We start from the raw sequence: 25,417 nt of genomic DNA, 5'->3' as shown, positions 1-25,417 counted from the left end.
TGTGCTCTAGGTGACCCTGCTTGAGCAGGGGGGTTGGACTAGATGATCTCCAGAGGTCCCTTCCAACCTCAGCGATTCTGTGATTCTGTGATTCTGTACCAGCATCCTTGTTCCTCGTTACATTTGACTTTGGAGGCAGCTGTCCTTTTTTTCACATGGTGCAAACTGTTGTTCAATATTCTGGTGTATTGCTATGGACTTTAAAATTACACTGTGCAATCCAACCAAATCCTTAGTATTTCCATTCTCCCTTCAATTATCCTAACTTTTGTTTTAGTACATCCAGACAAAAGGCAATAGCTATGTTTTTACACAAATGAGCACAGGGAGACCTTGACTTCAGTTGGGTCATGGATGTTCAGTCTGATTTTACTGGCAGACATTTTAGTGGCATTTCATCATCAGAGAGTATCTGTGTGGCCAAGGATTTCAGCATAGTGTTCCCCTGGGAAGTGTTGGCTGGTGGTGTCTGATGGCTTTGTCTGGTTTTGAGCCTGGAATAGTATTAAAATACCACAAAACAGAAGAGCACAGGATTTTTAATAACTTGTATCTATGTATTTAAATACATACTAACAGCCTGTGGGATGTAGTCTACAAGGGAAGTTGACTTGGCAATCACCAGTTCTGTCTTTGCCTGTATGTGGCATGCTCATAACTTATATCATGTTAGGCGCTAAAACACCAATTTGCAACTATTGTATATGTTGTCTGGCTACTCATAACTTTATGCAATCCCATCTTCATACTCTCTGAGCAGCATTGAGTTTGCGTATACAGAAAGCAGTAAGTGTTTTTCATTGTGAAAAGTAAATTTTCATTCCCGCAGCCCCGCTGCTGTATGCTGTCACTGACATCTACTTGTCTCAGAGATGCCATGCTTCGATCCACGCAGCTGCTGTAGTGAAATTGCAAGTGGCTCATTAAGCCAGTTGGGTTTTCTTTGATCTTTCTGACATTACTTAGATTACTAAGGAAATACTACAGCCAACAGATGCTAACAAATGCTGACCCTGGGGGAAATATATTTGTCAGTGCAGGGTCTGGGACTGCCTGGCTGCTTTGTGCTTACTGTGAAGGGAACAATTCCTTGATGGGTTAGTCCTTCTCCTTTTTATTTGTAAGATACAAGACAAGCACTGAGATTTGCACAAACAAGCCTTTCCAGATTTATCTGCAAGGTAGCTTTCAAGCTGATAGTGATGTTCTGTAATACAAAGACATTTAATACTAACTCAGATAAATACAAACTTAGCAGGTATGACAACATCTAGGTTTGTGTTGTATTAGCACTTGCATACCACAAACCATTGCGTTCAGGACTATGTAAGTAACTAGATCTATAGCAGCATCATTGTCAACTTCTAAGCAAAGAATTGGGTAGTTTTGGACTAACTAATATGCAGTCACTACGTGTTTAGAAGTTGAATTTTTAATTACCTCTATCTGCTCTATGCTCCTGGAGTGATAAGATGTGGATGGAAAGTTGTCAAAAACTTCCTGTCAGCTCTTAAAACCTTTACACATGATATATCCTTCCAGATGGATCTGGGCAACTCACAGCTTCCTCCAAGGCCTTGGAGGTTTTTGGAAGTACAATCTAGAGGGAATACATCCACGCTCTTTCTAGAGAAGTCATTTGCATATCTCCAATTTCTGTCCTCTCCTTGGGTAGTAGGCTGGAAATGTGGGAGTGAATGCTGAATGAGTAGGCTGTGGTGGCATCCAAGGGGTCACAGGGTGAGGAACCAGCCTTCTAAGGTAGAAAGGTTGAGGATATAGTCGAAGTGTGGCTCAGCTACAAAAATCCTCCCCCAGGATCTATTGCTCTGAAGAACTGTCGCTTCTGGTTACATGTTCTGTTGTGATAGGGAAGAAGGGAGAGACAGGGCTAATAGAGTCTGAAAGGCATGTCAAGAGAGTGGGGCACGAGTGTCCGGCAGTAACGATGGTTGAGAGAAGGTACTGGCACGTATAAAATGTCTGAATCATCTCTGAGATTAGGAGGGGAGAGGAAGAGTTAAATGGCTTTCTCACCAGAAAACAGCTATAATTGAGGAAGATGAGCCTGCCATCTCTGAAGTAGACTGCCTAAGTCTTCTTGAAGGTCCACACAAGCCTGAAATTAATTTTATGAAATGCTTCTCAATGCTTATAAGTGAGTAGCCTGTGTGTTCTGAATGAGCAGTTAAGCATGCAGGATATACCCAGAATTGTGTTGGTACATAATGTACAGAGGACGCAGTATGGGATCCTGGCAACCTATTGCCACATTTGTACAAAAGAAAGAACTAGAAACGGTGGAGAGGTAAAGCACTTGGTAAATAGAGAAGGCAGCCAGGCAGAAGGTCTTGGTGATGCACCACATTCTATATGAGGTAGAACTTGCATTAAGCTAGAAAAATGCCTATGTTTGTCCTACTGCCTTCTATTAAAATGGAGATGATGACGTTTTTCTCTTAGGAATTCATTCATGTCTGTGGGGATCTTTGAAATTCCTTCTTGGGGAGCCACAATCATTGTGAAAGATACTGTTTTGATACAATATAAAGCGTATTTTGATTTCTTTTGTTCTGAAAGTCTGGAAATGTTTAAACTCATTTTACTGAACTTTTCTCCACAACTTTACTCATAGGCAAAAGCTTCATTATTCCATTTTCTGCCAGGAATGATTTTTTTGTGACTAAGATATAAGCTTCATGTAATGGGAGATTACAATAAGACTATATCTATAATTATAATGACACCATTACACATGTTGTCCTGTGTTGTGTTGTTGCTTCAACAGAGCACAAGCTATTATAGCAAAATGTCATTCAGTATTTCTCTCAGATACTAAGAAAAATAATAAAAGACATGTCTTTAAGACACTGCATGATCATTTGGTGGGATCTGACCTTTGGCAAGATTTTAATATTGTAGCTGTTGATCTGAGAGTTTTTGTAACTAAGCAACTGCCATATAGAATGTATTATATCATAAAATTGTATTAAGATATGAAGCAGACTGAGTGGTGAGAGTCATGTAGGAGCCATGGTGATAGATAGGCAGGCACTTCCCCACTGAAAATTTGTTTTCTGAGCTATGGCATGAAAGAGGAACCTTACCATCATTCATGTTATGGTGGGGTAGCAAAACCTGCTTAGCTTTGTGTTTCAAGTAGTGCAGTGGCTCTTTCGATTACTACTTGTTCTTATGCTGGCAGGCACTGTTGTGTAGTAGGTCAAGAACTGAACCAGATCTTGGGTGACATGGCTCCTTAATTTTGCTGCTGGCCTGTGATGGGGGACAGCTATGGACCTTTGTTCCCTTCCGACTTGGATTTATATACTATAAAGTCAGGTACTTCCGTACTATGAAGTCTGGGTCTCCTGATCCAGTGAGACCGATTCAAATTAGAGCTCCTAGACAATGCCATAATACAAATAATTTGTACAGGTAATACTGTACTGTGTTGCTTGATTAACTAGGAAGTGAACATTTTTAGCCAGTTCATTTGCTGTCTTGTTTCCCAAGCTTTGAGTGGCTATTTCAGAGAAACTTGCTTCTCTGTGAGCAGGATTTTTTTCAAGAGTTAATACATTAGTTTGTGTTGCTTTTGCTGCTTACTGCAGCTTCCTGGAAGGAAGTGAGAAGAGGGCAACCCCTTTATTCCCTGCTGTCGATTCAAGAGGGTATTTTGAAAAGTTGGTGGCTGGACACAAGGGTGGAAACAGAGAGCGTAGGCAATCAGTGCTTTAGTGCTAAAAAGCAAGATACAGAGCAGGCAGAGGGGGAGGGTATCCGTCCGACTGCGGGGCAGGTGCTGGCTGGCCAAAGTGGTGACCCCCTGCACTCAGTCTGCCCAATATATGTGGCAGGCGGGTACTGCCCACTGAGGACTTGGCTCCTCACGCTTCCTGGAGACCATGGGGGTGTATGGGGCCTGCTGCCATAACTGAGCCATCAGTTGTTCAAGGGCTGTTATCACAGGTACTGTTTCAGAAGAAGAATCTACTTCTGTTCAGAACCACTGTTATTTCATCCTTTCCATAGCTTCTTTTCTCCATTGCTCTTTCTTCCACCTGCATTCTTTTTTCTTTTTCATTTCTTCCTTTCAACTGTTGCAAGTAGTCAGTCCAGCAAGTTTCATTTCTGCTTCTGCTGCATGCACTGTGATGATAAGGGTTCAGACAATTCAGACCAAATAATGAATTCTGAAACCAGAGTGTTGCCATCGGTGTTGAACGCTGAGGTGGTTTGCCACTGGGAAGAATAAGGGAAAGAGTATTTCATTTCCAGAGATGCTGTTTCAGGCAGCCATCAGGTACTAGGTAGACAGTCCTGAAGGTCACTGTTGGAAGATATCAGTGTGAATGTGTGTTATTTAAGACTGGTACTTGTTCTCTGAAGAATATGAACATGTGGCATGGTGAGTCTCTGGGCCCAGTTTCATCCCTCTGTTAAACATCCTAAAGTAGAAGTTAAAGAACAGAAATCAGCTGATATGGATGAGTGGGTAAGGTCATCCTGAAGACACTTTAAATGAAGTGCCCTGAAAACCACTCTCTCCCCCTTGTCAACAACATACATGGTAAACTCTTTGAGTCTGTTGCTAATCTCAAATCAGAAAACATTTGGTCAATAATGATCCACCTCACATCATGCATTTGCTGCTGGCTCCTTCTCCTCCTGCCACAGTGTTTCAGTGCGATTGCTGTCTGGCTATACTACAGCAGGAAAAATGGATATCCAACTGAGCAGTTACCCCTTGGTAAGAAGCTTTCTTTGTGCTCTGCAATCTGAGGGACATTTGTGGAATTAGTAAATTCTATGAGCAATATCTGGATTTTTTTTCTTCCAAGCTATTTCTCATGAGAGCTATAGGTAGTCTGTTTCTTGGAAAAATATTTTTCAGCTCAGGCAGCGCTTTCCTTTACTGTGCAGTAAATCTGGAAATGCTCTGCATGAACTCTGGCCACAAGGCTCAGTTGCTCTCAGTAACCTTCTCCACAGGGCTTCTGCCCTGCTGACAGCCAGTGCCGACCATACCAGCTGGCGAGCTCAGACACTGAGCAGCTCTTCTCAGGATATGTCCATTCTTAGGTAAAGATTCTGAGTGGCTTGCTAGGAGACAATTGCTTACTTTTTTAAAGCAAGGTGTGTGTGTGCACATGTGTGTTTTTCTCCAATCCTATGCTTGTCAACTCTTGTTATCTCTTAAATCATGTGTCCGCTGATGCACAAGGCGTCACTGTGTTGGGTCACACTGACAGAGGCTGTAGTGGACTGTATTGTATAGCAGATCTCTATTTGAAGTGGTGCTGGGTCGAGGGATGCAAGGTCCCCTGGTCCTTCTCTGACCCCTCATGGGAGACAGCTGCTCAGATGAGGCCAGCCAGCCACCCCTGGCATAAGGGGTCTGCAGAAGGAAACAGGCTGCCGCGGGTATATTGCAATTGTGCGACTCAGCCTGCGTCTCACAAGAGAAGCATGAGCCACCTGAGTGGCTCTCACACACATTGAGTGGCTGATGTGACAGGTCTGCTTTTCCTTGTGCTGATGGCCCCCAGTGATCCAGCACAACTCAGCATCGCTCTGAAAGAGGAGGTAATGACCTCTTTGCTATGGCATCTCTCCACCAAGTATTTATCCTGGCTTTACTCCAGAAGGATTTTAGTTCATTGTTGATATGTCCTCTGCAACCCCTTGTTACATTTTTACAATCTATAAAATGCATTTTTTAGTCTACTGTTTCCCTGATGTTCTATGATGTGGTTTGTTTCATTTGAGGTATAGAAACCCTAGTTCATCAGTGTGGGGATGTCGCTAAATAAAATATGAGATCATTTCAGAAGTTACCATTCCTGGAAATGTGAGACTTCTTACAATGTCTGATTATTTTAAGTGCTGAATACCCAACTTGTGAATTTCAGAACCAGTCAGAACTCTCCAAATCATTATTTGTGCTTGAAAAATCTTGGCCATTTTTGGTTTTAAAGCTGATTTGAGATCACATCAATGGTATATTAGTTAATATTTTATTTCCTCTTTAAGATTTTGGTCTACAGTTGTTAGTTTTGTTAGATGTGGCAGCAAGTGCAGGTCTGTGTAATTTGGCTCAACCAGGCGATTACAAAATCATTTGTTCTTTTTCCCACTGATGCAGTTTTTTGTTGAAAACTGCAGATTTCTTAAAGTCTACTCTTTTTTCAGGAATCAATCTTTGATATTTTTCCTCCAGAGAGAAGTCTACTTTAACAGTATTGTTTATGTCAAAACCTTTCATCTTTATATTTCTATTAATTCCATCTTTTCTTCAGATTTTTATGCAGTATTAATTGCAATATTTAATGCTGTTTCTATATTTAAAGCATTTCATTTTTGTATTCAGAAATAGATTTTGAACTTTATTTAAGGGGAAATGCCAACATTTTGTATTTGCTTTCTAATTTGAAACAAAGCCACATTTTGAAATGCTGGAGTTTCTCGCAGAAGAGCAGTTCTGGTTTCTGAGTAGATCTGTATAATACTATGATAAACATCTAGCACCAAAGTGTCCAGCCTTTATTGGCCCATGGACATCATTGTTGATCAAGTGATAGTCTGCAGGCACTATTGTACTTTTCTCTCATTCAAAATCTCCATTTTAGTATGKCTTATGGCTATAGGAAATTAGTCTTGCCCATCACCTATAGGGTGAATACCACTAGTCAAGCAAAATAGCAGTGTTATTAACAGTAATAATTTATCTGCTGTGCATGGTAGTAAACCCTATAGGAGGACAGAGTTCTTCAGGGAAAGGCTACCATCTAAGTAATATACTGTGGCACATTTCCAGGATTTTTTCCAAGAAAAAATAAGTCAGAGCCTGTTTGTTTGTTTGTTTGTTTGTTTTGGGGGGGGAGGATTTGTACCAAAGTTTAGCCTCATTTGTGTGGCTGAGAGTGAAATGGCCTGAATACCCTGTTTAAAATTTAAAATGATTTGAAACCCAGGCAGACAGCATAATGGTGGATGAATCTAGAGTCAGTAATTTGGGACATGCAGTATAGTAGAGTCTGGTGGAGATGACTTAGCTTTACAAGAGATCTGATTTTTGCTCTCAGTCATGTGTTGATCCTATCATCATCTAGACACTTCATTATTGTTGGTTATGGTTGAATTAAAGAAAAGATGACTGCTAGCATTTGATTACAAAATCTGCCAGTAATGAATCTTAAAAAGCATGGCTCAAAGGTCAGAAAAATATCTACCAGAGTGACATAAGCCATTTTCAGTCCTTTCAGTGGATTCCATGGCACAATACAGTGAATAACCTATAACACCATTACCTTAAAAGCACCTTGTGAAGTTGCTAAAATAACTGTATTAATCCTGGTTATCTTCATATTAAGTTCTGTCTAGTTTATTCAGTGTGGAGCTTGGAAGTTAGTTTTTCATGCAGCAGGTAAGAAAAACTACATGTAATATTTTTTATCAACCAACCTTTAATATGAAGAATAAAATTTACTTTATTAGCAAGCTTCCTTTGCTGAATGATCTGTTTCCAGCTTTACCCAAACTTTTAGAGAATGACCTCTACATGACTGGAAAAATTCCTACTCCCTCAAGGCCAGAAGCCTGGAAAGATGTGTGAAAGAGCCATACTGCAGCCTGAGATACCAAAGTTTGAATTGTCAGAATTCCTCTTGGAGCCGTCTTTGGGACTCCAGATATCAGTAGAGTAGATGTTTTATAAAAACTATAAGAAATTAATACATTCAACCAGAGAGGAGAGCGATCTGTATAATCTCCATTCCCGAATTCCTAAAGCACTAGCACCTTCATTACATGTCTTTTAAAGCAGACCTATGAAAACAATTGTGAAGCTGGTTTAGAGGGGAGAACAGTAAATGTAACACCCTTATGTGAAAAGGGCAGAGGGATGGTCTGAGCCCCAAAAGCTGTCAGGAGAAGGTAAGACTGTAAAGCATAATTGGAAGGAAGTGATAATTAACGATACAGAGGTTAATGGAAAATAAGATAAACATTGATGAGGTTTTGCTGAAGATTGATTGTGTGATTTGTTTTTATAAGTAATTTTATGGAAATTTTCCAGGAAAATGGGTCTCATCTGGATTTTAGTAATGTAGCTGGAAAAGTGTTAAATAAGAAATTACCAGCCAAAATGGAATTTGGGAATCAGCAATGGAGTTGAGAAGGATTGGAAGTACCAGATTGAAGAGAAGCTAATAGTAGCATTCCTTTAATAAACTGGTGTTGTCAACAGTAGGAGAGGTGGGATCTCATCAGCTGGAGAAGCCAGACAAAATAGATGGTAGAGTATCACCAGTGGCTGGCTGAAGCTGAACCCTCAGTGGAACACATCTGGGGAAAAAAACAGGTATTGTCTCGATGTGTACCAAGGCATTTCCAGCATGCACAAAAAAGTTCTGTTGGCATTGCCCAAGGTACTGGTAGGATATCTTTTTGGATATCATGTACAATTCTGACCATCCTTGTTCTAGAAAGTAGATGAAAATTGGAACTGATGCGGAGAAGGACTACTAGGATAATCAGGGAATGAATTACTGAAGTCATCGAGAGAGCTTGTCTTGTTCATCCTAGCACAATGAAGCCTGAGAGGCTACGTGATTACTGTCTATAAATATCACAGGGGAATAAATCCCGAGGAGGGAAAAGAACAGTTTAGGCTAAAGGCCAGTTTTCTCACAAGAGCAAGAGTTATAAACTGACTGGATAAATTTAGGCTGGAGGTGAGCGAGAGCAGAGCTTCCTGCCATCAAAGCAGTGAAGTTTTACAACAATCTTACAGTTGGAAAAGCAGGAGTAAGAAAGCTGACTGCTTCGAAGATGAGCTTTATCAGCTTTTGAAAGAGAAACAGATAAAATTAATTAGCAGATTCCTCTCAGGCCTGTGTTTCTAGGGAAGAGTGGCTGGCTGCTAACCTGCCTTTCAAAAGGCAGCTGCGCACTTTCCTTGCTGTACAGCTTGCTTTGTCACTGGAGATGGAGGTACCGGACAGCAAGGCACAACTTTCCTCTTTCTTGCTGGCCTAGGAACGGCCTGTGCTCTTCAGGCACGTTAGAAGCCATCTCCTGGTTATTAGGAAAAAGACACGCTTGCGGTTTTCATTCATAGTCTGGGGGGTTATTGGGAAGACAGAGCCAGACATGTCTCTGTTAGTGGGACAAATCTCACTAACTTCTGACCATCAGGGCTGCCTTGGCAGGAAGATAGCCTGATCAGCATGTGTCCCTCCAGCTGTACCCGGAACAAACATTTCTTGTTGTGTAAGAGCAATGGCTATTCTCTAGTATTTCCTGGATACTGTATTTGGCATAATTATTGCACTGTTTACTGTATGAATGCTTTGGGATGGTTAATATTGGGTTGTGAGGAAAACAAGCAGAAGGAATGAAGAATAGCTGAGGGTAAGCTACTCCTGGTAAATGCTTTGCAGGGGTTTGCAGTAATGCCCAGGACACTATTTAGGAGGATTCTGCCTCTGGGATCCAGCTGATTAACAAAGCTGGTTCTGCTGTGTGAGGCCAGAGCTAGAAGCCAGAAAATTTAAAAGGATAAAAGCAGCTAAATCTCCATCTATTTTGAGATTAAGCAGTTATTGTGGAGAAGCTATTCAGTGGTTGAAGAATCCAGACCTGCACAGCCTGCGGTCCGGGGTGCTGGGGTGGTGCTGGGCTGCCCTTTGCTTTGGCTTCTTGTCTTCCTGCTATTCGGAGTGACCARTGCTGGGCTGAGGCTGCTGCATACCTTTCACTAGTGTCCCCAGAAGAAGAGTTGCCGTTGCTGACCCTAGTCCAATATATGCCAGAGAGCTGTGGAATAGTGTTAAGAGATCCGAGTGAGCAAGCATGGCAGCAAGAGCCTGTAACCCAGATCCAGTCAAGAGACTGATGGTCAGTTCTTCGTTTTGCTTGTTGTGTATATAAGGTTTTTAAATGTGGTCTAGAAAAACACCTTAGGTGGCAATGTCAGCAGTGTAATAAGGGTCTTTGGTGCTGTTTCTCTATTTGATACAGAACTTGCAAGTTAACTGATAAAGCAAACTTTGAATGTAAAGGCTTGGTTGAGAATGAGGTAGAGAAAGTTCAGTCCACACCAGAAGGTGGTTCCTAATACAGTCAAAGGAAACAACAGCAGAAAGTAGAAGAGACGGTATCTCAGATGAAGAGGAATGTACAGAAAGGAGGAATTTTGATGATAAACAGAAATTTGCTGGAAAAACAGTTTTGTGAGAAGCACTGATACTATTTGTGAAACTGGGTAAAACTTGGTGAGTAATTATATTTTAGGCAAATATGTAGGAAAACATTTCATCTTGATATTTTCTAACTTAATGTTTTAGAAATATTGAAGTGTTTTGACAATTTCAAAATAATGTTCTTTAAAAATGACACATCATTTAAAACAATTTAAATTTAAAGTGAAAAGTCAGAAAAGAATATTTAATTGACTAAGTTGAACATTAACTAGACATTTAGTTTTTTTAATTAACTGAAAAACTGTATATGCTCCTGTATCATTTTGGCCACCATTATCTCACTTCCTCATATATTTTTGTTCGTTCAAATCAAAGCTGTAGTTATTCCAAATTTCTATTACTTGAATGTGCAGACCAAAGCTCTTATTTTATTCTCTGCTTCTTATTGCTGTCCAGATAGCAGAAATGATGAAAAATGACTATTTCCCTGGACCTTTTTTTTTAAAGGCTATGATTTTTGTTAGAGTTTTCTATTCCAGCCTTGCTGGGTGGATTGCTTCGTCACGATCTACTTACTGATGTTCCACAACTGAAGCATATTTCCACATTCTCTAAAAAATCCAAATGCATTAACTTCCTGGAAATGTTGCAAGACCCATCTCTTTACCGTGACTTTCTCTGGAAAGACAGCTGAGTTGGAAGGGTTTGAGTCTCATTATTTTCCTTGCTGAGGGGTGGGTTTTCCAACTCTAAATTCGGTGTGAATTCTTCTGTAGTATGTATGTCACTAAATAGCGTATTGTAGAATTACTGAGCAAGGTACTGTGATAAACAGCTGTATGCAATTTTGTATACTTGGACTGGTTGTCTGCTCCCTGCCACTGCAGACTCTAACTATAACTGCACTTGCTGGAATGAAGAATTAAAACCACTTAGAGTAGTTTTATTTGAAAAGAAGTGGAAATTGCTTTGCTTTGTATTCAATAGCAAAGGATTCAAATATAGGTGAGATTTAGTTTAATTTTGAAGCATCTGCAGGAAGAAGAAAACATTAATTTTGCACGCTACTCTATTAGACTGGAAAAAAACATATTTCATGTATTTAATTAAGTCATTTAGATTTATTGTAGTATCTATTTCAGGGGAAACTGCAACCGTGTCTGAAATTCTGTTAGAGGTCATACAGTGGGGTGATACTGCTGGCAGCCAGAAGTTTCTTAAGTAAACTCTGCCTTCCACTGAGCTGTTCTGCTTTCCCTGATAATAGTACATACCTTTTGTTCTTCTTTCCAGTTACTAAGAAGAGGTTTTTCAGAATCTCTTTGCTAATTGAGCTGTGTTCCAAGATTCTGGGTAGGGCTAAATATTGGTAAAAAATCTCCTCCTCTTCTGCAGTAAACCCTACTTCAGTGTTCTCCACATCCAATTTCAGTAATATACTTCATCCATAACCTTTTTTGTATTCATTGCCTTTTAATATCTCTCTTCTTTCTTGCATCATTCAAAGTTTTCATGCTCCAGAATTTGAGTTATGTAACGAGGGGCAAAGCCTGTCTTGTCAGCAATGGGCAGAACGGTAAATTGGGAGTAACTGGGCAGCTTGGCACCTGGAGTCCCCAGAAGAACTCCTCAGCAGGAGAGCTCTCGGAAGGGTACCAGGCAGTGCATGGGGCAGCCCTGGGAGAAAATGAAGCCCTTGCCTGAGTGTGATGCAGAAAACCTCGACTCCCTTTACCTGCATGGCTAAAAAGAGTAGTCTAGTACTGGCTATAACTTCATTGCAGATTAAACTGAGCAATCAATCCCTATTCTTGGTGTAAATCCCTGCCTAAGAAGTTGCATTTTCATATGTGGTCTGTGCTTCTGCTTGTGTCRCTAGGCTTTCAGAAAGCAGCTGCTGCGGTTCTTCATGCCCTTGCAGAATGAGGCCATCTGTTATCCRTCTCCTGGGCACGTGCTGTGAAAACAGCAGGGCCCGTTCAGCAAACCAGCTATTTAACCTGTATCCCTACTGCATATCACACAGGCCTTTCCCTCTATCAAACTTTGAACTCCAGCTGGTATCATCACCCCAGCTAGCTAGCCCCAATTTTACATCACTAACAAATTTTGGTGAAAGGTTTGAGTGTGTGGACGGGATGTGGGGAGAGTAGTCTAACAGAAAATAAAACCTTAGCCCGACGGTGGCTCATGTCAAGTTGAGGAGCAGAAGTCTTGTGTAAGGAATGAGACTAGTGCGACAGCAAGTCCTGGGATCCTTTCCCTTACGCAGTGCAGTAGGGTCCAATTATGTCTAAGGTTGCTGCACATGGAGCCATGGTGAGATGTCTGCATTAAGAGTCTTCATTAAGCTCCTCCTTGTCATCAAAATTGCAGAATTCTCTGCTGGGCTTGCTAGGTAGATGGCCAAAACTGTTATAAGAATTTATCCTTCCATTTCACAGTAAAGTCAGTGCTGTTTATATATATGGGCTTATATGTACCCATGCTTTCTTATTTCAAAAAGAAGAATTAAGCCATTTGTATTTCTAATTGCTTGTTTCCTTGAGTGTGAATATTGAGCGCAGCTGCGCCAACTCTAATATGCTTTTATACTGTTCTGTGGCGCTGTCTATTATGTTAAAGCTTAAAGAAGCACTCTGAAGCCAAAATGACATCTAACTGTATTTCCTCTATTTTTGTTATAATATTTAAGATATCAAATGAGTAATAAGAACACTATTGCCAAAATAAAAAATTGAAATTTTGGATAGAAATGAAAAAAAATATTAAGAATAATTAGTTTGGAGGCTTTTGTTATCTTCTTGATTTTATTTTTTTTCTATTTAGGTTTCRTCTTTCCTGGCTTGTTTCCATAACTTCAGTGTTTTTTCTTCCTTTCTAAAAATATGGGATTCTTACATAATGTAATTCCAAGAAGTGGGGCTTCAATAAAACTACCATCTATCGTGAGACCCATAAGAAAATGTGTGAGTTAGCTCCAGATGACATCTTGGAAAACTGTTGAGAAAACTTTTGAGCTTAGTACAAAATGCAGTCACTCCATTTCCTTACTGTCTTGCATGCTGGCGAGGGGAGCAGGGAGGAATTATTTTTTATTCTGTCAGAGTGGGACTGGACACCCAGAAGAGAGGATTTTTCAAGACAGCAGTTTCTGAAGCATGTACTTGTTTTTCAATAAGACATTTCTTTAATAGGAAGGTTTTAAATAGAAAAAGATTTTCTTCAGTCATGCAAGTGCCATGTCAGATCATCCTCCTGAGGTCAGTGTCAGCCTGCGATCATTCCATGCAATTCTCACGTCTTTTACTGCCATGCTACCCTGCACTGGTGTCTCACTTCCCGTTTCATTCTGGGTAGTAATGTCAGGCACCTCCACTGTATCCCTGAGCATTGCCTGGTTCCTCAGGACATCAGCGGATTCTCATTCTGGAATTAGCTCATCGTAGTTTCATTAGGTCTCGAGCCAGCATTTGATTCCCCCCCACACACGCTCACCCGTCTGGTTAACCACGGCAGTTTTATTTTTGTTCTCGTTTTCCACTAAATATTCTACCACAGAAACTGCAAAGGCATACTGGTGTATTGCTGTCTGTTAGCAAAAGGGAGAACATTTTTGCTCTGTGTTTTGGAGAGGAAGAAAATGATGTGTCATACACAAAGCACCTTGCAAGCAGGGAGACGGTGGCTGCCTGCAGCTCTGCCCCCTCAGGCGCCTGTCAGGTCTCCTACGCGAAGCGAGGGGGGAAGCTGCCGTGGGAGCTGGGGGGCTGGCTCGGGGAAGGCAGGTAACAACGCTTTCGGGAAACGTTCACAGCATGTTGTGAGCAGCTGGAGTTGGCAGAAAGCAAGGCAGTATGAACCCTGAGCCTGCTGTCTGCCTGGGCTTTTACCTCTTTAGTGTTCAGAATAGCAATAATACAGCATAAACCAACTTAAGCCTTTCCTTCAGAAGGTAGGAGAGGAACTGTTGTGTTTGACTCCTTTTAAAAGTGCGATGAAGACAAGGAAGGCAGTGGCAGAATTTGTAATGTATATAGTCATGTGTTAACAGTACAGATGGCTTTATCATAATTTGCACGGTTACCTGGTAGCCACAGGTGGTAAGATTTTATTCCCCCTGCTGATGACGATGCACTTTACTCTTTAGGGGTTTTTTGGAAGACACGTAGCTGTTCAGAGCCTTCTGCCCTAAGAGTCGTTTGCCTTTAGTTCATGTAAGATGACTGCTGCTGCTAAGTACAGCTTTCTCAGCTGCAGGCTTGGGCGAGAGCTTTGGACTGAAAAAATGGTGTGTCAAAAAAGACCCTCAGTGGGAAATAAACATATGGGAAAAGGGGATTTGCCATTGCTGACAATGCGGGTCTGCTTTTTTGTGCGATGTTTATTCATGCAAGATTCAATAATGAAGTGATTCCTAATTCTTAACAGTGCAAATGAGGTTTATCAGAGCTTTATTTCTTGCAGCTTGGAAAGAGTGGAAAGGGGCATTTCATTAAGCAGCATTGCTAGGATTATATATTTGTGGAGCTTTGAATCAGCTGGCAAGATTTCTGTTTAGCTACATCAGTTCTGTAGGTGGGTGCCACAGTAAAATAGAARTGCTTGCCTAATGCGAACAAGAGATAATTCTGTGTAACAATAGGAGTGTTTAACTCTATGCAAAGGGAACCATGTAACTCAAAAAAAAAAAAAAAAAGCTTGACAACTCAGACCAGGACATGATAGAGAGCATGGGGACTGAAAACTGATGTCAGTGAAAGATTTGGGGATATGAAGCGGGAAGAATGTTCAGTAAAACATTATACACRTGACAAAGCAGTTCCTACCTTGTAGTGAACTCTAACACTTTTTTGGATGGTTTCAGTATAGTGAATCAAGTATAACAAGTTAAATAAATCACAACTTTTTCTTAGTAGAAGATAAGTGGGGGGGGGACCCATACCCATAGCTATTCCCTTGATTACTGACAGAGGTTTTCTTATGTGAAACAGAGGTTTTCTTCATTTAACAGGCAGTGCAACAAGTTCCTTTTCTTATTTCTGTAATCCATTCTTATTGCCATTTCTGTGAAATTCTTAACATTTCTTCAGTACTTCTATCTGGAAGCGGGTTCAGAACCAACTGCTTCGAACACATAAACAATACCATGTGCAGACACCTGAGTGTCCTGCCTTACCTCTGTTTCAGCTGTGAAATGTTGAAAAGAATGACATCTGAACGATTTAAGATCTCTCAGCTGAAAGGTTAATTAGGAAGTAATTACAATTCTCTGTTCCTGGTTTTCATAACTTAAGACTTACACCACTTGTGTGCTAGGAGATGATTTTCCCTCAAGTGATCTCCACAGAGATAATAAAGTAGAAGAACAGTGAAGGAGATTGTCTGCCTTGATGTGCTGGATCACTAAAAAAGCCATGCGTAGGAAACAGACATCTTCCTGGCAGCCAGTAGTTTTCCTGTTAATACATGGACTATTGGGTGTTTGTCCATACCAGCATGAGTGCATGTATTACAAGGCCTTCTTCAGTCCTGGCATAAAAGCTAAAAGCCCCAATTTGCATGGTAGCAGTACAAGCTTTCATAGCTCTGGGCTTTCCCACTTCAATTCCCCACTATGTTGACCAAGACAGTAGCCAAAATACTAGTGTTGTCTCATTAGTGAGTTCTCTTACAATGCAGGGTCTCCTTTACCAGCTACCTGGATTTCTAATACTATTAGTTAATACTGTAGGTGCAATGGCTCAAAAACAGAATCAGGAATAAATATAGGATGGTGAACATTAATCACTAACCTTCTGTACTATCAATTTGTTGCTATTAAATATCCCATTACTTTTTTATACAAGCATAGAGGTCCAGGTTCAATAAATTCAGCTGAAATGTTCTTTGAAGAGAGGGCAGAAAAGGCTGCTTTCAAGCTCTTTTTTGCCTCCTTTTTAAAATGAAATGCAGAAAGCCAACAACAGCTCAATAGAAAGGCAAAGACATATTGTGCCTTGTGGCTCTGTGGAGTACAGCGCTATGATCAATTAYGTTAAAATATTCATCTGGCCCCGGAATTGTAGTCTGTGTCATTTGATGTGTTTCCAAACTTTATACAGCAATTGGAGATAACTGAATCATAGATAAGCTTTTCAGAAGAATTAAATCAGGGTTTTTGGATGTTAATATGGGTAGTACTTGCACCATGACGACTCATGGGTAGTGAAACACGTCCATTCAGGATCCTGAAAAATGCATTCCCACCAGTGTCCCTTTGGGGCTAACTGTGAATAATAAAATTCACTCATTTCACCCAGCATTGCCCAARTTCTCTGATTCTAGTCAGCCTGGCCTTTTTAGTGCCAATTTTATGACCACACTATTGCTGCCTAGAGACGATCTGAGTGATAAGGAAGTTATTTAAGGACTTTCTTCCCAGCCCTTCCATGCCTCAGTCATGTAAATCTCTGTGCTTCAGTTCATGTGTTCCCTGGCTGTGCCAATTCAACAGTTTGTGAGGTCCTGTTGTAAATCAAATCTCTTCAATGAACTGGGGCTATTTGGGACAGGGGAAGAGTAAAAAGGTTGATTTGTTTCCTTTAATCCAGAACATTTCCATGTGCTGCTTTTTATCTTGTCTCTACAGGTGTATCAGCACAACTGAGGGGACAGTAAATGGTGATATGGGGACAGAAACAAATGGCTGACCTGTAAAGGAAGGGAAACTTTTAAAYTAATTTTGCCACAAAAGAAAATTATGGCAGAATGATGTACTGTGGGATGGTATCTAAGCTTCATGTTTTGCAGGAAAGCTTATTTACTAGTTGATAGTAAATCTTTAGTGGCAGTAGGGTGAGGACTTGGTGAACACTTTTGAAGAGCATACCTTAATGCCATTAATTCTAGTGGCATCTATTTTGGGGTACTCCAGTTGAAACTAATGAGGAGGAATTAAGGATATTTATGAAGGGAGGTTCTGAATACACAGAGGAAGCTTATGAAATCTCCATCACTGGAGGTTTGTAAGAGCTGACTAAATTGAACACTTGCCAGGAATAGTTTGTACAGTTGATCTTTGTATAGTCGATCCTGCCTCAGGATGGGCTGGGTGGATGTGAATGACTTGCCAAGGTTCTTTSCAGTAGTGATGTTTATGATGCAGTGGCACACAAGAAATCCACTGCTCCCACTGGAGTGATGAACTCTCAGCAACCTTGAAAAGCCAAAGTCAGCATATGCTGAATTATGGATCCAGAATTAATCAGGGTTCGTGCGAACGTGGATAAAATTGGATGGGCAGAAAAACGTTGTAGGAATTCAAATTCAGGAGGTCCCAAGAGTCTGCACTGCTGCTCATGTGAGTACATCCCCCTGCAAAGGAGTGCCGTTCTTCTTGAATGTTGAATGGTATCACTTTGAGGAAGGCTGGGGGAAGGAGGGGAGCGTGCTTTACTGGAGAGAGAAGAAATGTCACCTGTCACTCTTGCCCTGAACAACTGGGCCAGCTTCAGTTCTCTCTGGCGTTGCTGGTAATGGAGGCATAATGCTAGACTGCTTTGCACTCTGTAAATGAGACCGGTTTCCTTTCTGGATTAGGTTGTAGTGGCTCCATATGCTCCGAAAGAAAACCTCTTGTCTGCCATTTAGTGATCAAACTTTCATTAAGCAGTGAACAGCTCTTTTGTTTTGTATTTACAACATTGCTTTTCCTCCTCCTCCTCCTCTTCCTCCCTTGAAAGCTCTGCAGAGAGGAATGGCTGTTTCACCAGGGGAGGTCCTATCTTAGCATGCTGCTGCCGTTAATGTTCCGTCACGTTGTCAGGCTTTGATGACTCAGACATTAAAAAAAACCAAACAACTAATTCTGAACTAAAATAGCCTAAGAGCACATTTTTAAAGCAAATTTTAATGCAATTAGTTAGGTCATATTTTCTTTTTGAAAGCTCAGAATAGGAACTCTCAGTTTTGCTCCATCARCTGAAGCTAATTGAATGTATTATTATTATTTTTTTACACAAAATTCAATAGCATGGGAGTCCACTTAAGATCGTTGATAGATTAAAAAAAAATAAGCGAGATCTGGAATATCCAGTAGCTTTGAAAAGGGTTGTGCATGTCTCGTAGTTTAGGGCAGTGTTTCTTTTTGTTCTTAAACACCTCAGAAAATGGTTACTGAAAGAAGTGCAAAGCTGAAAAAAAAATCTGCACACATTTCTGTTCATGCAAGCAGAACAAGGAAAATAGAGGTAATAAAGTAACTGTCAAAGCTGAGCCTAGATTTTACTTGGTTGTAAATAAAAATCACTGTGACAACACTGTGTAAGAAAGTACATGGCTCTTCAACAGCAACAAAAAAAGCTGAAAACAGTGAGGTAGGGCATGTTTGCCCTGCATGATGCAAGTCATCCTGATACCTAAGCCATGCCCAAATGATTGATATATCTGACTGACCTAGTGGTGTGCCGGTTAGAGATAAAAGCTTTGGTCTCAGAAGAAATATAGCCACGTTAAATATCTCTGCACAACACCACATTGTCCAGCGCAGATATGTCCTTACTCTCCAGTACTCCAGTCTCCCCGTTTTGCATACACTTCTCAGCTTATCTGAGTGCTTCTGGASAAGGCTGCTGAGCAGTGCGGGGGATGGAGACGGATCTGCCCCGGGGAGCTGAGAAGCTGTGGAGATGGGTTGGTGCTGTATTACAGCCCATCTCACCCAGCCCTTCTTCATCGAGCCCATTCATGTCACTTTTGTTCCCTTGTTCTCTCAACCTCGTGTAAGTGAGCACAGCAGCAGACAGTCACCTTGTCCTTCCCAGGGAACTCTGAGCAGATTAGATGATACGCTCCTCCTTAAGGAGAGAAGCTGATGACCAGGAGGCAGCCATGGTACAGAGGTGAGAATAGAAAAATATTTCTCTAAGATTAATGAGCATAGTCCACAGTGAGTGCCAGGTAACATGCCATTCTCCTCTTACCCGCAGAGTAACCTTCCTCCACTGCTAAAACCTCGGAGACTTGTGATTTTCTTCTTTGTATTGCTCCAACTGCTAGTCCTTCCCTAGTGCCAAGCAAGAGGAAGAATGACTCAAATACAGGTCCTTATTTGCAGGTCAGTGCTGTACCTTGGCAAAGAAACCTATGCTGGTCTGGCATAGTATAAAATCTGGCCAATCTCCACTGAGGGCAGTGAAGTTACAATAATGTGAAAATGTTAGTCAGACTAGATGTGTAAATTAATGAGATGAGAGAAGGAGACTTCTGTCTTTCCCCTCACTTAGACTTTGCTGTCAACATACCTTCTCTTATAGGTGGCTATAGGCTAAGGCAAGCAGCACTGTCCTGTATGCTTGGTTCAAAGTTTTAAGGTGATTTTMACAACCCTTAAATGTAGAAATGTATTCTTTGTGAAAACTTCAATTCTGGCATGCAATTCCGTTGCAAGGACTGGGTTCTGCTGCTGTGGGACAGAACAGACATAAATAATTTTTAAAGGGCTCACAGTATTCTGCATATGTCAGAATTTTCAGCTACCTGGCTATTAATTTGTGACACTCGTGCTAACATAGTACTTTTCATCTTGTATGCACTTCAGAACATTTATTCACAGTACTGAAATCTCCCAACACATATTTGAGGCAAATAGGATTTCTGATTAACTCATCACACTTTCACCGCATCATTTTACAATGAAGTCAGCTGGGGCATGGGAGGGCTAGAAGGCTTAAGATTGCTCAGTGCCATAAGGAGAGCTAGAGCCTCTCCTATATGCAATTCCAAAAGTGGCATCACTGTCATTATCACCAGTGTGATGCTCTTTTATTATGAAAACTGGTTATATTAGCACAGTGCAGTTGTGGATGTAGTTACAGTATGACTACACCACTGTAATTTGCAGAATTACTTTTGCATAAAAGTAGAGATCACTAACTTTGATTGTCTACAAGTGTGGCCTGCGCTGAAATGACTCTCAGCCCTTCTGGTGTTGGCATGAGAACCCTTGGTGCCAAACCCCCAGGAAGTCCCTTAAATGTGGACATCAACAGCCCCCATAGGAGAGCCCGGACCTGCTTAACACAGATACAGTGGTGCTCACAGGATCCTCAATTTGTCTGGATTTACAGGCTGAGAGGCTTGCGTATGCTCATGCACAAAATCATGTTTATCAAGATCACAGGAATATTCATTAAGACCCTGGTATCTACTGGGTTTCTATGAGCACRGAGTCATGTAGGTGGCTGTCACACAGCATGGTCTGTGTTCTTCCGACTAAAAMCCTTAATGAGAACAATTACTGGTTTGGGGCATGCAGAGACTGGAAATTACAAGGAAGGGTGAGCAAGGTTTGTGTTGCTGTCACAGATACACCCTGGGGAACGTTAAAGCAGGCTTATTCTAATAATTGCTGTTAATGTGTGTGAGATATTTGTACTGAAACTGAGCAATCTGTGGTGTCTTAAAATCACAGATATAGACTTACTTTCAAGATGGCACTGGGGGAGGAAGATGTGTATGGTGGGCTTTTTGTGAATTTCTATCGTAAGCACAGTTGCATAGCCTAGACCGAATCCTCAAGGTCAGCGGAATCTTTTGTTCATGTACTTATTTTTACAAAGCTGTGCTCTTTGCCTTTGCTATGCAAATAAGCTTTTTGTTGGATAATCTGACTCACTTGCGGCTTATCTTCGAATGCTGTCTAGTCTCTTGAACAAAAGATCTCTGTGACTTTATCTAACAATTTGCTTACGGGCAAAGAGTCGTGCAACTGAGTTCTGTTTGAAATATGAATAAAATTTAAATATCCCAGTTTAACAGCCAGGACTATTTGGAGATAGTTCCAGRGCAGGGCACACTGAGTTTAAAACAGCATTAATCAAAAGGAAGCATGACTATCCCTGTTAAAGACTGGATTAATAAGAACACAGTAGGAAAAGGAAAATGGTATTTTAATGTATAGGATTAAATGTATAGAGAACAAACTCTATGGTCTGAAGACAGAATTACATCAGAATCAGATTCAGAACAAATAAAGGACACCAAAGAAGATAATTAAGCCTCAAGGGGGAGTAAAATATCAAGGGTATCAACTTATGCGGAAAAAAGGAAGGAAGAATCTGCACCTGTCTGCAGTCAATCAGTTCATCCTTAAACCTGAAACTCTTTGTGTTTAAATAAGGTATTAAAGACAAAGGAAACATACTGCCATCTTAGAAGTTCACCCTCGTGTCTTTCTCCAGGGTTCAGCAATATCTTTTGTATGTGAAGGTACAGTGGAGTTTTCAACTGCTCTGTGCTGTCTTTCACCAATTTGGTGGTCCCCACAGTTTTGCTAAGATCTGCCCTAGTCCTGATTGCTCTCAAATCTTTTCAAACAGTCCAGGCATTACAAAATATTTAACGCCTGCCCTCTGCCTTTTCTAGTTCTACTGAATGCAGCTTTTCAGGGTTATGTGCACTTTAATCTCAAGCCATTGGTTGAGTCCCGATGCAGCAGAGTGCTTAAGCTCAGTTTTATGAGCTGGTGCGCATACATGCCTATGCTTCAGTCACGTCGAATCAATGCCTGAAGTAAAATGCTTTGCTGGCCATTGACCTATATCTTACAATGGACTTAAGCACATAGACAAGCATTTTGCTGAAGCAAAACCTTAGTGTTGTGCTTTGTTCTATAATATTATACATGGGTCCAGTTAAAGCTGGTCAGTACTAAATTATTTAGAAAAAATGACTGATTCTTGCCGCATACAAGTAAAATCTGCCTGCTAATAGTTCTGCTTTATTAAGACCTGTTTTCCTAAAACTTTTGGGAATAGAATCAGACCAATATTTTACTGTTGTGAAAATGTCCGTACAACTTGCAGGTCGAGGGAGAATCACAGATTTACAGATTTTAGGGCAAAGGAAGTCCATGATATTCATCTAAACTGACTGCTGCAATCTCYAGTCCATAGATTCTTGCATTTAGCTCAACAGCTTGTGGTTGAATGAGAGTGTATTTTTAAAATGACAGCAAGGCTTGATTTAAAGACTCCAAATGCTGCAGAATTTATCACAGTCTCTGGGAATTTGTTCTCATGGTCAATTACCCTTTCTTTGAAAAATCTGTACCTTACTTTGTTTGAACTCTGTTAACTTTTATCTTCTGAATGTTGTATCTTATTTCTGGACTTTATGCTGCAGAACTAGAGAACCCTTTATTTTTCCATACATTTTTCTTGTACAGATGATTCTAGATCATTGTTTTCTGTTTTCATGGTATCAGAAAGATTTATTTTCACAAACCCAAACAGGCAGACACCTTTTACGTGCCAGTATCCCAGTGCTAGAAGTCTGATATGATAAAAATATGCTGTTTTAGAAAAGAGTCAGTATGACTGTGCTGCTTTTTATTTCAATTACTAATCACTGTTTTATGAAGAAACCTAATTCAAGGCTAGGATATTGATACTGGGAAAGAAATTATATTCAGTGTATGCTGTACTTACACTATAGATATCATGGTTGCTCCAGTGTCCCCAAAAATGTTTTTTCAGAATTTCTTAGAATGTGTCAAACATGCTTTACAAATGGCTTGAGTTCTCTGTGATTTCTTTTTCCTTAAACAATTCCCATGAAATCATATGGCTGGATGATATCGAAAAGGTATCTAGTCCATTCCATTGCCCCAAGACAAGATGCGTAGTCACTGTGAGACTCTATGACCTTTGTTTTTATTCTTTTTTGTTGAGAAGCTGAAATGCAATCAATGTATTCTTTCCATAGAGAATGAAAGTTATAAAGAGTAGGATTTTCAAAAGGCCTGAGCAGTAACCTGTGTCCTTCCACACTGGGTTCCCTTAGAAACCAAGTAAGATCAATTAAGGTCACTGTTGGTAAATCTGACCTCGATGCATTTGCCTCACTGCTTTATGAGTAATTATTGTTTCTGTTTTATCYTTAGAGCTCTTCCTGCAATGATGCAGTGGGTCCGAACTCAGAAACCAGGAGAAAGTGGTGTAAATATTATCACTGCAGATTTTGTAGAACTTGGTGACTTTATCAGCACAGTCATAAACCTCAACTATGCCCTGGATGAAGGTGAAGATGACACTACTTGATAGTATTATAATATGTTTGTTGTTGCATTATTTAGAGTTAAAAAACAATGATTGCATTTTAAAGAATTATCTTGTAAAACACTGATCTTCCTATAACACTGAGGTGTTTAGGACTTTAGTGGGTGGGCAAAGGGRAAATGTTTTAATCAATTATGATCATTTTTTACATTTGTGTTTCAGGTAAAGAGCAAAACTAAACATGTTTACAGTGTTTGATAAAAGAAGGCCACTTACATGTTTTCCATGAGGTACCAAATGTGATTCGTATGTCTTCTACGRTTATGAACAGTGCCAAGAAATTTGCTGCATTCAGAGCAGTGAGATGTATACTGCCCTCTCTCTGCCCACAGCAGGATTCCCATAGGTGTGAGCATTACACTGGGAGATTAAGGACAGTATATGTGGCCCTAAAATTTTGAGTTGCTACACTTCATCTGACAGATGGTGTAACTGATTGTACTTATCAATGAGCAACAGGTTTAAATACCATTGTGAAATAAATATAAAGTAATGCCTCCAACATATGCATAATCAGTGGACAGTGAACACGATGTATTATGTAGCTTGCACAGAGCACAGACTAAATCCTGCTTGCTGTTCATTCTCACAGTGGGGTTTTCCAATGTCTCTGCCCTGTGTAAAGTCAGCAGTTGCGTACTGCTAGCCTAACTCTGTACTAAATGCTGCCATTGCGCATTTTCCATGGTTTTAGCAGGAATAAAGTCAGGCTGGCTTGGAGCACCACTCCCTCTCAGGATTAATCTTATATGAGTCTGATCCAAAGTCCAGTGAATTTAATAGGAAATTTTCCTTTGTTTAGCATGACTTGGGCTTGGGATCAGTAAACTGTGTGCACTGTAAGGTGGGCAAGGTTTAGTCTTATAGTGGAAATGTGCATTCCACAGGATTAAAAATACACTTCAAAAAAAAAGTGCAGTCTAAGCTTCTCTTTAAGGCAGCTATGAACACAAAATGTCTTTGCTGATTACAAAGAAAAAAAATCAGTGCCAATTTCATCAGTGAAAAATTGCTGTACTGAAGAGTGGAGTAGTTCAATATCTAGCTAATAACATTAAACTATAGTCCTTATATTGTTCATGAGAAATAATAGAGCTTAACAAAAGCTTGGAAATACACTTCATGGCACTGTTCTGGTGGCAGAATCTCTGATCACCCTACTTTTAATGAAACATATTAAACTCAAATATATGGAAAATGTAGTGAGTTCTAAAATGAGAACATTGCCACTGTATGACCCCTAACTGGATACAATCCAGTCATATGTCTTTGATATATCAATGTGTATGCACACAACTTCTGAAAGCCAAACATTTCATTTATGGGAAATGATAGATACTGTAAGGTCTTAGAAGGAAAATGCTCCCTGAAATATTGCAGGGCTTTATAGGATAAGACTAAGGTCAAGTTTCCATTGATACTACTAGAACTCTTGCTTGAGTGAGAAGAGAGAATGGCATCTTATGATCCCTTGCTATTTTCCATCAGATGATTAGGACTACCATCTCAAAGATCATCAGATCAGAGAAAAAACAAAAATGGTCTCATCAAAGAGGTGGGTTTTTCTTTTTTGTTTTTTGGGGCTTTTTTTTAGTTTATGAAGAAGTGGACTAAAATGAACACTTGCTGCTATTTTGTACAGAGAGGGAGCCTTGGAAAAAGTGTGTGTGTGTAYGTATGTGTGTAAACTATAAAGACACATTTAAATGTATGTATGTGATACAAAGATATCCATGCACACTTGCTTAATGGTATTCTGGTTTCTAGACAAGAGTATTATAAATTTGGTTAAAGAAAGCAGCGCAGGTGTTACGAAGTTATGGTGCCTCCTTCAGTAGCAGTTTTTTTGTGTAGAGATTAGGACTGTAAGATTCATCCTCAGTGAAATCTGTGAGCCAAGCCAGTTAGGTTTTTTACAGCATTAAAAACTTGACTCAAAGTGACCCCAAAATTCATTAAGAGTCACATCCCATCTTTGCACTGAAAAAGGCGTAGGACTTGGGGCTTTCACCCACARCTAAGCAAAATATTGGCAGGGGCTGTAGGGGAATGATGCGCTTTGTTTTCAGTTGCCATGTACTCTCCAAGCAAAATTCATGTAATGGACAC

The 25,417-nt window shown here is 40.3% G+C and overlaps 1 protein-coding gene across 1 annotated transcript in view; it reads left to right on the top strand.

The window, feature by feature from the left end:
- Nucleotides 1-23,329, top strand: part of PLCXD3 (phosphatidylinositol specific phospholipase C X domain containing 3) — a 52,568-nt gene extending 29,239 nt beyond the window's left edge. Inside the window, exon 3 of the mRNA XM_026058113.1 lies at nucleotides 23,134-23,329. Within this exon, the coding sequence (XP_025913898.1) occupies nucleotides 23,134-23,290 (157 nt within the window). The 3' untranslated portion in view covers nucleotides 23,291-23,329. The remainder of the gene's footprint in view (nucleotides 1-23,133) is intronic.
- Nucleotides 23,330-25,417: the final 2,088 nt, after the last annotated feature.

The sequence above is a fragment of the Apteryx rowi genome, unplaced genomic scaffold, assembly GCF_003343035.1.
Source record: "Apteryx rowi isolate R43461 unplaced genomic scaffold, aptRow1 scaffold_143, whole genome shotgun sequence".
NCBI lineage: Eukaryota > Metazoa > Chordata > Aves > Apterygiformes > Apterygidae > Apteryx > Apteryx rowi.
The sequence above is the reverse complement of the archived record's forward strand: the minus strand, read 5'-3'. Positions and strand labels throughout refer to the sequence as shown.